Here is a 14317-nt window from a genome sequence, read left to right on the forward strand (position 1 = left end):
AGAGTTTTATTAATAAATAGTATGCGAGGGGTTCATGCATTGTTGCCATGGTAAACAGCTATGTTGTTTTTATTAGTCATTATTTGGTTTATGACAGCACCGTGAAGCCCTGCTCTCAGACTAGGACCCCGGTGATCCAGACCGAGGCTGCTCAGCTGAGGTTTGCCAAGTTTATGGGGACGGTTTACTGAGGTCTGCTAGCAGAGACTTGTGCGTTGATTCCAGGTCTGGCAGGTCAGTCAGATACCACACATTGCCTTCACAGGCTAGCAGATGGAAATGCATGACAACCAGTCCCTGATGATAGACCAAGAAATTGTAACCAGTACAGAGTTGCCTTCAGGAAATATCTGTGTGTGGGCAATACCCAGGAAAAATTTGGTTGTGGTCCAGTTCCAGGTAAAGTTCTCCACTCACTAGCCCTGTCCAAGACAGACTGAGGTCAACATTACCACACTTCATAACCCATGTCTTACCCTTTCTTCTCATGATCTTAGAGGCCATAATCTGCTTACATCTCTTAACTCTTTATACCCAATTATAAAGAGAACCTTAATGCAAATTGTGTCAGAGGTGGATATAAATGAGGAAGGGATGAGAAACTAACACATTTGTGATTCACAACTGATGTGAGAAATCACAGAAGAAGAAAATCCTGCCACGTTGTCCATAAGAAAACTTTAAAAAGACAGTATGTGAATACTGTGATTATTTAGATGCCAAATAAGCTGCAAGATACCTCTCGTTCCTCATGAGAACGTTTTATATTAAGTAGATGTAAATGTAAAATAGTCATGTGAAAATATGAGTGTATGCAAACTACAGTTCGTCAGAAAAAGGGAAATTTAGTCATATATTTAGCAGTCATTTCCTCTTTTTTGGGAAACCCATATACATTTTTTTTCTCTCTCTCTCTCGCTCTCCCTCTCTTTCTCTCATTGTCACTCTACGGAAGGAAAGAAAGGTGTGTCTAAAATGTCATTTGGTTCTGACACAAACCTGATTGGGCAACAAGAGACAAATTTCCGTTTTGTATTGAGCTAAACTCTATAAAAACTCCTTGGTAGCCATTTTTGATCTTACATCTTTTCAGGAGAAACTAATCCAGAAAGAATGCAGAACCACAGGTAAGTGAATCTGATGGAAACTTGAGAATGAAAACTGCCCTTAAAACCTCAGATTGGATAGGGGCTTGTGGAGACTGCTAGATACCAAACTGGTGGGACTTGAAAGCTCTGAACAAAATAGCCAAGTGCTTTCACAGGGTGAACTATCTAAAGAATAAGTTCTCTATTACAGGATAATACCTGAACCATGAGGCTTACTAAAGCAGGAAACAATGAGACCTGCTTTACGAGGACAGGAGTCACTGCTCCGTCCTGGTTCTCTGGAGGTGTTTGCAGACCCAGCCGTAGGAGAGAAGTCTTATTAGTATGAAACACGATTACTGAGATAGCAGTTGCTTCTGTGTTATTGTAAAGAAGATAATAAGCTGAAAATAATTTATTACAGTCAAACTATTAGATGTCAGCTAAATTTAGCCACTGGAATGGGGAGAAACTATGAATAAATAACCATTATAAATACAAGCAGTATGGATACATAGAAGATGCCTATGGTTGTATGTATCTCTGAGTATGACTGTATTCATACCGTGAGAAATAAGTTTCTGCTTTTGGATACAATTTGAAGTAGTTCTCCAGTTATTTAATAATTGTCCTACAGGATAATCATAGTGTTAGGCTAAGGTTAAATGTATATAATTTACATTTTTGTATTGGACTTGTATAGCTACAGCAGGTAGAAATACTATATATATATGTGTGTGTGTGTGTGTGTGTGTGTATAAAAAATTATATGTATATACAAAGCAGCTGGAGCTATGCTAATTTGTCTACTTTGGCAGTGGGAAAGGTAAACAGGCTTTAGTGAGGGCTGTACAACCAGACACCTGAAGAGACTGTGTAGGGTGCTAATTTACATTTTTGTATTGGACTTGTATAGCTACAGCAGGTAGAAATACTATGTGTATATATATATATGTGTGTATAAAAAAATTATACATATATACAAAGCAGCCTGAGCTATGCTAATTTGTCTACTTTGGCAGTGGGAAAGGTAAAGATAAACAGGCTTTAGTGAGGGCTGTACAACCAGAGACCTGAAGAGACTGTGTAGGGTGCTAAAGTTTGTTCTGCTGCACTTTTACTCCTGTGGCTACCCAAACTAGCTGTGCTACAGCTAACTCAGATATGGCCTGTGCCCCAGTCACATCTTACCGCAAAATAAGCAGAGCTATGTTTTTCCACCCTTAACTGTCGCACCAAAAAGCTGCGAGGACAGCAGCATTTTGTTGTATGTTGTTGGCGTCTCCTGGAGTGAAAAGAATGTGACAGAACTGATGTGTTCGTGCCAAGCCAGATGCTCTTATTCCACAAGTCTGCCTGCATGAATTAGAGATGAAGAAGCCCTTCTGTTCACAAAGGGTGAACCAATGCTCACCAGGTTATGCAGTTAGGAAAAGAACAGTTAACTCTTAAGGATGTAAAAACTATTACAATAAGCAAGTTAATGTAGAGTATTTTAATTGTATCTTGTGTCTTGTAATAAATTTTGCTGCAGATTTCAAGAAGCTTTTCCCCAGTCTTCTCCTTCCCATTTCCTCTGGGAAAAGACACATGGGCTCTTCTTTGTCCTGGCTGCATGCACAATGGGTGCCTCTGCTTTCAGAATCCAGCAAGTGGAAAGCACAGGTACGGATATGCTTCATTTTCCTGTCTCTCTCTCCCACCTGTTTAATGTGACACACTAATAGTAATATAAAAATATCTCTGATTTATGTAGAAAAATGCCCAGATCACACCGTGTTTTTCAAACACTACTATGAACTGCATGGAGAACCTGTGGTTCTGAAATGCCCTTCCCCCAGATACAAACATCTGGATTTTTCTGCCTTGACCCTTAATATCACATGGTATAAAAATGATTCAAAGACCATGATATCAGGAAGAGAGGAAGATGCAAGAATTTGGGCAAAAGGAGATGCACTCTGGTTTTTACCAACAATGTTAGAAGACTCAGGAGTGTATATCTGCACCAGAAGGTAGGTATTGAAAATAAAATCCAGTGCACTACCAAGATGACTGTATCTAAAATGCATTCTTAGCTTGATTCTAAGATCTAGTTATCTTGCCTATCTTGCAGCAGGTTATCTTGTAGCAAGTTTGGATAAGATCATTTCCTCGCCAACTTTATTAGAGAAAAAATGTGGAATGCTAGAATTATTAAATGCATTGTATGACTCCTAAATATATTACCATTTGGATAAATTTTGACCAAATATTGCTATTCTGACTGCAATATCATGCAGAAATAGCACACATAATATTTCATTCTAATTTATTTATGAGTCAGTCATAGTTATGTCAAAAAAGAAATATACTGTAGACACAATTCTACAGAATGCAGCCCTGGTAACTTTAGAGAAGGAAACAGTATCGTTCTCATTACAGATTGCATTATGAAGTGTATACCTGGGTACCGTGGCTTCGAAATTTTTTTCCTAAATCTTAATTCTAAATCTTAATTAGATCTTACTTTTTTTTTCTACATTACAAAAACAGAATTTGATTGCCTTGATTTTGCTGGAAGATCCTATGAGACCTGACAGCTAGTGTATTTACTAGAAGAGTACTTGACTTCTGATACTACAATAGGGTGAAACTTGAGCCATGACTTCTGAGTTTTCCTGATCATTTCTGAGGTTTTATAGTCCAGCAGCCTGCTCTATAGTTTCAAAAGAGGAACCAGAGTCTACGTTTGTGGAGGACTGAGGAAGAAGGAACTAACTGTTGTTGTTAGGGTCTGAACCTTGGAACCTCCCAACTCTGGAAGGCTTTTTGTGTCCTTGTCCTCTGCCAGCTCTGCTTTCCATTTGGTCTTCTAGTAAGCACCTGGGAACTGGCACCTTGTTATTCTGGGATTTATGGTGTAAAACATATCTCAATATCTGGAGTTGCCTCTATAAAGTACAGTTTCCCTGCTGTCAAGGCATACCTCAAGAGCGATGTGTGTCAATAGTAGAAGAGACGAGCAGGTAAAACTCAATTAATAAATTATACTCTGCATAATAAGTTGTTCCTTCTGCATGTCTTAGCAGAGATTGCAGTGGTGGGGCAGAAGAGAAGACTTTGATAGTGAAGCTGGAATTATGAAAGGTTGGAAGTCATTGTCCGAGAGGATGGATTGGTTGCCTGAGACTTTGAAGGGTTAATTTTTATCCCTTTTGATGGGACTATTCTGCTTCAGTTCCTCAACTACTCCATTTTTCCAACACTCTTTAAAATGAGGGCAGACAAACATTGCAGATCTCTGCTTCTGTTGAGCAAATATTTTGGATTTAGGAACCCAAACTGTATGTGACAGCCCAACAGACTGCTCCCACAGTAGTGCGAGTCCATTTGCCTGCAACATGGAGAAGTGCTCCAGCAGATCTCAGCCCAGCACACACAGACCCTCACTTTAGGGACCCCTGGCAGAAGTTAAATGCTGCCATGTGTAAAAGTGTTTCTCAGAGGCATGCTCTCTGAGGTTGGAAAGGACAGGACTTAAGAACCTACCCCCTCCAAATGATCTATGCCAGTTTTGTTACTGCATCAGTTAAACAGAAAGAGAAGGTTGTTCCTCCTCAGGACTAGAAGTGATTGCTACCATGGGCCAGAAGAAAAAGTTATTGTTAAACTTTCAAAACAGGAAAGCCTTCTTTTCTATGGAAAACAATATATACTCAGAGAAATGCCTATTAGTTGTGCAACAGTAACTGCAGATGTGTTTTAATGCATGCTTTAAGCTTTTATTTGTTTCTTACATCCCAGTCATTAGGATTTTTACAGTTAAGATTTCTTTGAAAGCAATGGGTGGAACATTCATGATGCACCTGCTACTACTTAGGAAGACACATTTTTTCCCTCTTTGCAAAATTAAAATAATGACTTAGCCTCAGGGTATACAGCAAACTTGATGAACCAAAAAAAAAAAAAAAAAAAAAAAAAGAAAAAGAAAGAAACTCTGAAGCAAACATGTGTCATCAACATGTTTGGATTGTGCCAAAACTAGTATCAGTGATTTTCCAGCATCCTACTGGTATGACCTCAGTCTTGGGCTCTTAGAAATGGATAAGGAGACAAATAGAGTAATGAAGAAATGAATGATACAAAATAGAGGCTTCAGATTGAGGGACAGAGGGCTTGATTGTGGAAGTGAGAGCACCTCTGAGACCACGGAGTGTTCAGGATTTGGTCATATCAGCAGAAAATACAGAGATGGAGAGGAATATACTGACCTGGGTCACATCAGCTCATTTATTAGAGAGAAAGTTTCAGTAGTTACCAGTTACCAGTTTCAAATCAGCTTTAACTTGCAGCTGTCCAGTTTCAAATTCACTTCCCATTGATTTTGAAAAGTGTAACCTGAGTTCTCGTTGCAAGTGCATGCCCACAGCTGAACGTCTCCCCTACTCTGTCTGCAGGAATGCCTCCTACTGTGCGGAGGTATCCATCCACCTCACAGTCGTGGAAAAAACAGCAGCTCATGAGATCGCCTATCTCCAAGTCCTCTTCACTTTCACTGCTGGAAATATTGTTTGCCCTGACCTGTGGGACTTTACACAAAATAAGACAGACTTGGAGCTCAAATGGTACAAGGTAGAACTTTCAATTTCTCTTTGTGCAAAGCCTAATCCCATCTCTCTTGTAAAGGTAGATACATATCTGCTTTCGATTTCTCTTGAATATGAGGGTGTTAAAATTATTAATGTTCTGACAGTATGGCATTATATTCTGGGATTTGGGGGACAGATGTGAATTTTAAGAGAGAGTCTACAAAATGGACCTAGGAGGATGTGATGCATGAGATGGTTGAAATGCTCCACGGTTATATGCTCTCACAGTGAGTGTAACTGTTTTTTAGACCAGATTACCCTGACTCAGGCCCTCCTCTTTGGTAGTGAGTTTCTTTTTATGGCCCCTGTAGTGAATCCCATAAAACATGACTGCCTGTTGTATGCGTCCCCTGTGTGAACTGTGTTCAGGCAGTGTAATCTTCATTATCAATCAAAATACAGCATTTGAAGGTACTGCAAACAGACTTATTACATAAAGCTTACTGTGATCTCTTGCCTAACTTGCTAGTCCAAGCCTACTTTTCAAGTAAGCAGGCCTAGTTTTGCCCGAAAAGCCTAATATCCCTCACTTGACTGGCCACAGCTGTCAAATCTTACACTGAACAGCGTGGGATTCTTCTTATACTTTTTTCATACTGTGATTTAACTTTCATTTACACCCACACTATGATCATATGCTCTGCCTCTTGCAGCTCTCACTCTAAACATAGGACATAACCCCTAGGATGGTTTCATATAGCGGTGCCTATGCTATGGTTGATACCACACTAACAAAGTTTCTCTGTGCAGGTTTTCCTTCAGAACCAGGCTATAACTGACTTATCTAAGTCAAAAGTTCACTTCACAACATAACTGTCAGAAACTGTCATGACTGTCAGAAAGGGCTACCCTGTCTTCATAGAGAAAGAACATAACAGTTCCTAGCAGAGCTCCAACCTGTGTATGAAGACAGTGTTAGGGATACAGCTCAGGAATTTATCACAGCTTTTAGGATCGTGTAGGGAAAGTAATAGTGAAAATAGTGTGAAAACTTGCATGATTGCTAAAATGTAATTGTCTCTTATGAAGCCTCAGGAAAGAGCCTCTTACATCTCTGTCTTAAAATGTGCATTCTTTTGAAAAGTTATGCTTGCACATTGTGTATATTAAAATAGCAATTTTTCACAATTCATGCAATGCATCAGAGTATTTTAGAGATGGTTACACATTTGAAGAACTTGCTCTTTTGTGGGAAAATGGAGGTGCTCAGATTCCACAGTCATAAATGAACTTATGAGACACTTAGGATAAGTGATAAGAGGATAAGTGATTTCACTTGGAAGTAATATAGAGTGTATCAAGTCTTCTAAGACCCACATCTATTTGAGCCATAATACTAGTTGTTGTCGTTTCTCCAGGATGCGCTGCCTTTGGAAGACGACAATGAAAAATTTGTAAGACTGGAAGGTTCAACTTCTCTGATCATCACTTCAGTACTACCGACAGACTCTGGCTATTATACCTGCAAGATGCCTTTTCCATTTGAAGGTGCAGTGTATGAAATCACCAGGACAATTCAGCTGCAGACTGTTGGCAAGTATTCACCTTTCACAATATAGCAGTACTTAAGAAAATGTCTTGCCAGAGTTGTCTTTGTTAGTGAAACTCAGGAGAGGAACTCATGTTCAGTCTCTCAGCACTGCCAAGTTAATTGCCAAAAAAGTGGGACGCCGGAAGAGCTTGTTGTTGGTACTGATCCAACAGATTTTCTCACTGCACCCTCAACGCGACTCGGATCAGCACTTTGGCTAACCGTTGCACTTCCCCTGGGATTTAGCAGCACGTTTGTGGGAGACACAACTCAATGTTGCAAGTGCCCGTAGTTGTTAAATTGAATAATTTATGTCATGGGGGTCATTGAAAATGACTTCAAAGGGTTTAGGAAACAAAACATTCAACATACACTTAATAGGAATGGGGGAAAGCCACTATTTCACAAACCAATAAAACAAAATTACCTTGCTGGCTGTATGGCTGTGGACAGTGTTCCAGTGTGCGCAGTGCCAGTGCGCAGCTCAGCCACCAGAGGACAGGCGTGCCACATCTAGTCTGGCCACCCAGCCCAGGAGATGCTTTGGCAGCTCCAGGGCTGCACAATTCAGAGCCTGCAAAGACCACAAGGCCTGAACCCATTTTTGTCCTCTTGTCATCACAAGGCAGATCAAACCCTCCTGACCTCTCCTCACTTGCAATTACCACCATTCTGCCCCCCAGCTTACAGTATGTAAATTAATTGCTCAAAGATTGCAGATTTCTTACAATAACCTTTCAGAGTACTTACAGTTACATACAGTAACTTGCAGAGACAAAGAGAAATCTTCAGGATGTGCTTTTAAATTGCAATAATCTGCTACCCAGCAGATCCAAGTACAGAGCATTGTGCCTTCAAGCATAAAATCACAAGTGAGAAAATAGGGCTCTGGAAGGAGTAGACTATGAGTGCTGCCTCCTGTGGCTATTTACTGGTATCTATTAGAGAAAGCAATTTTTGAAGTAAGAGCACTCTGCCAGTGCCAGGTCTAATTTTTACTATCATGTATACATTCATTCTCTGCTTAAGTTCTTGGGCTTTTCATTTTTGCAAGTCGAGAATGAGTGTGCAAGGATCTCCACACTTAGTGCTCACGAAGAGGAGTGTGCTTTGTGATTGCTATTACCATTGCTTCCAAACTCATCTGCCATAAACTCTTTGTGGTGCCGCATATGACCATTGCTTTCAGGATCAAGATGTGGGCTTGATTCTATCTCACTATTTCCACGAACATATCTGGCCTTGAAATTAAAAAAGAATTTTTTGACAGTGGGTATAATCAAATGCTTAACTGGGAAATGAAAGATGCTGAGCAATGTGGCACATTTCTATTTATAGTGTTGGCAGGATGGCCAAATTTTCTGTTGTGCTAGCACCGACTCTCTGTTCTCTCTCTCTGTCCAGAACAAGAAAAGAGAATTACTCCAGTAATTGTGTATCCAACTCAAAAGACTACATCCGCTGCTCTTGGTAAGGCCCAATGTTATTTCTGGAAATATCTAACCAGAGAAAAATTGGAGCAGGGCCTCTCAGACTGTAATTAGTTGGTATAAATTGTTCTAGTTCTGTTCATCTCAATTGCATTAGCTGAGGATCTGTGCTGTAGTGATTTTTGCTTCTTATTCTCTACAACTGGATGTTATCTTCCATGCAGGGGAAACAAAAGCAAAACTGCTAGAGATTTTAGCAACTAAAAAAGCAAGAAAACCATGTTATATCTTTGGATCAGCTATGTAGAGTTTCTCCTCCATTAAGAACTTTCATTTTCAGTATTTTTTGAAATATGTCTAACAAATGACAGCTTTGAACAGGCCATCTACCTCTCTTGCGAGGAAACATTTTTCTTTGCTTTTTAATGTTTGGCCCAGACATCTGTTATTTGTCTTGATTGGGTCTTAATTTTTCTTGGATGGTTATATTATGACAAGAAATTTCGTTCCCTTTCCTCCTCAGAAAATGCCAGATATATCTTACACCATGCTTTTTTAACTTGAGTAATACACATAGAGTTATGTCCTGTAACTCTTAGTTTTCACTGACACCTTTCTTTCCAACAGTATAGTACTATTAAGTCAATCTCTTGCCTATATAACTTCCTGGAGTGATTTATGAGCCTTTTATCATCATCTGTGCAGACGTAACAATAAGTCGTATGCATTATTGAGCCCTGTGTTTTCAATATAATGTGCGAAGACTCTTTATCTTGATATAACAAAATTCCTGAATTTGTGTGCCATCACTTTATCACTGGAGGTCACAGGACCATAGTTTTGCCTCCTAATGAATGTGTCCAGTACAAGAGTTACTACTTGTTGCAATGGGAAATAATTTGGTTAGTTGGGGGAATGATAGCCAAACTGAAGGATCTTGCTGCCAAGGAGTAGGTGATCAAAAACAATCAGGGGCTAACTTCAGTTTTGAATGCGGTGGTGGCTGGTGTGTGTAGGAACTCGATCTTCCACCAGAGATGCTGTTTTTCACCAAGAGAAAGAGCAGTTCTTAGTATGTCTCTGAATATTTTTTTCATCTTTCTTTTTACAACAGGCTCCAGGATGACTCTCCCATGTAAAGTGTTTGTTGGACTGAGCAGCCATTTCTATACTGAAGTGGAATGGCTCGCAAATGATACCATAGTTGATGTGGCTTATGAGCAAAGCAGAGTTACAGTTGGGGAACGACAGTAAGTTGGGCTGAAAGAGTTCTGTTGTGGTTGTTGTTTTAACCTGCATTGTGCAACTGAAAGTCATGTAATGAAATGGGAAATGAACAGTTCCGAGGTAAATGTGAGAGCTGAAAAACAAACAAACGGGCAAACCAAAAAGCCTCAGGAGGATTGAAATCAAGTCTTTGTCTCTGGATTTTGTTCATGTTATGCTGCCATAAGCCAAATGGGCCATTCTAGCAGCTTACACTTGATTTCCTAAGAAGCATAGTTTCACGGGCAGCCGAGCTGAGGCAAGAGCTGACTGCAGCAGAAAGCAACAGGATTTGATTCTCCCCAGTACCTCTCTTATCTCTCCCCTTGCCCAGGGAAGCTGCAACATCCCTTCCCTTGTGCTGATGCTCACATTCATGACATACTTCACTGACCACACTAACACAGCAGAAAATGATCCAGTGGTTTGAGGGTTTTTTTTAATTATTTTTTTTTTTTCCCTTAGGGTTGTTCTTTTCTGTGTTTGTGAGCTACACTGACACACAGAGGCCCAGTGAGTGCTAGAGCTGGCACCAGGGAAGCATCAGGGAGGGATACTAGTGAGAGAGGGAAGGAGGATGTCCCACATCCTGTTGCAGTGATCCGTTGTCTCTCCCTGTCTTGCAGAAACAGTCTGAGTTGCTTCATAACTGCATACCTCAAGGCTTTTCTGCTAGGAGGAGGAAGATCTGCTTTTAGTACCTGTCACCTGAGTATGCACTGAGTGCATACTTTTAGGTCTGAGGCTGTCCAAAAAGCCTGTGACTCTCATCTGGGTCACTGTGGCTCTGCCTATACTGATAGACAAACACAGAAAAGCTCTTGAGCTCTGGAACATTGTCCATGGTGTTAATGGCTAAACTGGTTCCTCTCCAACTAGCACCTTTCCAAACAGATCCTGGCTATGGATTGGGACTTAACATGGGACTTAACATTCCCAACAGGACTTTGGGATGTAGCATACCTATTTTGAGGGATAAGAGTGCTTAACAGTTATGGATACAGGCTGCTTTTAGCCATTTGACCTCAGTGCCAGAAAACAACCTGGCCATGTCCAATCTATTGCTCAGTTGTAGCTGGAGATGATGTGGTAACTAAGTTGTGAGCCTGAGCCCTTGTGTGTGCTGATATTCCCTACAACTTGACTGAGACCATTGATTTATAATGTTGTGTAGGTGGGTAAATGGGAGAACCTTAAAACCATGCTCAGGAGCCCTGAAGTATGCTGTGGAATAGCTATAGTCTCTGCAGGCTTTAGGAGAGTGGCACATGTAGTTTCTCACTCAGATGAGTAGACTCTTACATAATTGCACCAGCAAAGAGACCATTCTAGCTGGGGAGCCTGTGGTGCATGGACCACCTCAGTTTGGCTGGAAGCCTTCAGAATGGCATTAAGGTGAAACACATTGAATGTCACTAGGGAAACAAACTGTTTGCTGAGATCTCTGGCAAAGCACCCCCCTGCTGCGTTGCTGCCTTCCTGTGGTACAGTACTGTGATGAGGCTGCAGGGGACTCGGTTGCCGCAACGCATAGCAGGCTTATGAATAAATCATTAAAGAGCAGATGGATAACTTCTCCAGTAGTGACTAAAAGATACTGAGAGACAATGTTTGACTGTGGCTAGGAAACCACTGTTAAACAGTTGCACTGATGATACCATCAGGTTAAAGTAAGCTGGAAACTTTTTAGACAGTTTCTTGTACTAAGCTCTTGGTCTTGGGCACATACTATGGAGAAACAGTGGTTCAGTTTCCTGAGTGAACATTTGCAAGGTTGTGCTCTCCACAGGTCTTCTTCCAGCTTATAGGAAGAAATGAACAGGTTTTAGATGGAAGGAGTTAGGTCTGTCTGTCCCTGCTGTGCAGAGAGTTCAAAGGTACACAGAATTCTGTTTGCTTTTCTCCCCTCCCTTTTCTTTATTTTGGCAGGAAAAATCCAGCTCTTATTTTTTTCCTGGAAGATTCAATTAGTGCAGAAAGGATACTGTGTACTGAAGACTCAATTTGTTGGCACAACTGGGATAGAGGACACGGATGTCCTCTAATGTAGAGGAGTTGGTTCAGAAATGAGCAAATACCTAATGCATTTTCCTGCTATGCTCTGTTCGAATGAACATATCAAATAGGGAAAAGTTGGTTTATTAAGGAATTCAAATTTTATTTTTCTTTTTCTTTCAGAGAAACCACAGAAAATGGTGAAAACTTCATTGAAGTGCCATTGATATTTGATTCTGTCAAAGAAGTGGATTTTTACACAGACTTCAAGTGTCTGGCCCAGAATAGATACGGATACCAAGTACTACCAACAAGAGTCAAGCAAGAAGGTAGCTAGTTTGACAGCTTATTTTAGAGAGAAACCTGTGATACTTGGTTTCATTATTCTAATGCTAAATTATCGTCCAAGCCATTTATATTGTCAGAAGTATTACTAGGGTGAATTATTGCCTAGGAAAATTAGTTGTTGTAGACCCTACACTGTGTTTTAGAATAGCCTGTGCACAAAAGACATTTTCTGGGGATCCCTTATTGACTTTTTTTGCAGGCATAAGGATCTGTGCTGTTACATCTGTTCATTGGATAGGGGTAAAATGTAGACATACTATGTGAAATAGTGGCCCCAGTGAGATTAGTGGCAAACCCCCATTGGATGCAACAAGGCCAGATCTCCCCCAATGCCTCAACAAGTATGGGGGCAGGGAGGGAAAGACTTCAGCAGAACAAGGATCAGAGTATTCCTTTTCCTCATCCACAGACTGCTGCCAAACAAGTGTAAATTAGGGTGGATGTTGGTATTTTGGCTCATAGTGATGGAAAAAAAAGCCCTACGCTCAATGCAATTAATGTTACAATGTGAGAGACCATTGGCCAAGAATCAGCTGTAAAAATAATGTGAAGCAATGCTAATTGCTTCTTTGCATAATGTTGATGAATCACTAAGGCTTGCTCATATCATGTTAGAAAGGCACATGAACATTTACACTCTTCATTATGAGTTATAACTCATGACTCACTAAAGCATCCTATGATGAGGGATTTGTACTCATTTAGTTAGATGACATGCTGCTCACATCTTCTACAAGCTACACAGGTACCACAGAGGAGGCAATTCATGAGCCAGTACAGGCTGGTATAATCCAAAATGGTGTGGATTTACACTAGTCTTGGAAACTGGATATATTTTAGGAAGAAGATCACAGCTTTGGCTTGTTCATTAATGATTCACAGGCTTTGCTGTATGTTAAAATTGCATATGGAGCTCCAGAGTGGACAAGCTGTTATGTATTTCCTCTCCACTTGGAGGGGTGAGGGACACTTCAAATAATGCTTTGATTTCCTGAAGTGTTCCTTGAAGTGTTTCTGCTTTGGTCAAATTAAGAAAGAGAGCATATAGTTATTCTGAACAGAGGTTGGGAAGAGCCACGTATATGCAAAAAGACCAAACTTTAAATTCTCGCCCTCTATTGTTTTCCAATATCTTCCTCCCTCCTTGATAAACCCATTTCCCAAAGTGCTGAATCAATTAGCCTGTTCCTCTCACAAATGATCCACCCTGTTGAAAGGTTAATCTACAGACATCCTTTCTACTGTGTTTTCCCCCTCTCCTCGTGGTACTTAGAGAATTATGTTCCTGGGAGGTTTTTGAAAATATTTCGTTTCTTTATTTTTCCAGCTGTCAGCATGTCCTGGTACACTGCAATGATTCCCGTCACATTGGCCTGTGTGATCATGGTGGGGGTATGCATACACAAGTGCTGGAAGCAGAGAGCTGATAAAGGATATACAATAGCGAAGGTTTAAACTTTGCAGTGTTCTCCAGCCACCAACAGAAAATGTTTCATTCTGGATTTCCTCCGCATAAGACATGGAGAGACATTTCAGATCAGGCCTGCTGCTTTCCCAGTGGATGGACGTGTATCAGCTTCTTTTCCTCTTATCCAAGTGTTCCATAATCTGACTAAGTTATAAATACAAGTTTGCATAAAATGCTGCTTAGGTGCAGGAAACCTCCTTCTATTGTTTTGCAACTACAGTGTAATTTATATTATTTTTGGAACACTTAAAATTGCAGATTTGTGTCCTGATTGCATGAAGTGTAAGGAAAAGGAGGTAGTCTCACTTTTTCTACTTCCACTAGTCTTATCATTTTAAAAAAGGAAAAGAAAAATCCTAAAATCTGAAAAAATAAATTAAGAAGGCTTGCTCTGGAAGGACTATTCTACACTAGAGTGAAAATAGAGTTTTCTTATGCACCCAGGCTCACTTTGCTTTACTTCAATATAAAAAGAATGATTTTTTTTCCTCTTTCCAGAGTCAAATATGGTTGTCATGGCAACTGTGCAGCTATGACATTTTCCAAAGAAAATCTATTAT

At 40.3% G+C, this 14317-nt stretch overlaps 1 protein-coding gene across 1 annotated transcript; it reads left to right on the forward strand.

The window, feature by feature from the left end:
* Nucleotides 1–279: 279 nt before the first annotated feature.
* Nucleotides 280–13985, forward strand: IL1R2 (interleukin 1 receptor type 2). The gene is made up of 10 exons (XM_062579057.1): nt 280–325; nt 1094–1127; nt 2623–2753; nt 2845–3103; nt 5528–5702; nt 7078–7252; nt 8655–8720; nt 9795–9930; nt 12125–12270; nt 13617–13985. The coding sequence occupies exons 1-10, from the start codon at nt 280–282 to the stop codon at nt 13742–13744; spliced, it is 1296 nt and encodes a 431-aa protein (XP_062435041.1). The 3' UTR covers nt 13745–13985.
* The last annotated feature ends 332 nt before the right edge of the window (nt 13986–14317 follow it).

The sequence above is a fragment of the Rhea pennata genome, chromosome 1 (genome assembly GCF_028389875.1).
Source record: "Rhea pennata isolate bPtePen1 chromosome 1, bPtePen1.pri, whole genome shotgun sequence".
NCBI lineage: Eukaryota > Metazoa > Chordata > Aves > Rheiformes > Rheidae > Rhea > Rhea pennata.

Coding starts and splice junctions, on each gene's coding strand:
- IL1R2 (XM_062579057.1), top strand. CDS start 280: ATGCATGACAACCAGTCCCTGATGATAGACCAAGAAATTGTAACCA. Junction 326..1,093: donor AGACCAAGAAATTGTAACCA/GTACAGAGTTGC, acceptor ACATCTTTTCAG/GAGAAACTAATCCAGAAAGA. Junction 7,253..8,654: donor AATTCAGCTGCAGACTGTTG/GCAAGTATTCAC, acceptor CTCTCTGTCCAG/AACAAGAAAAGAGAATTACT.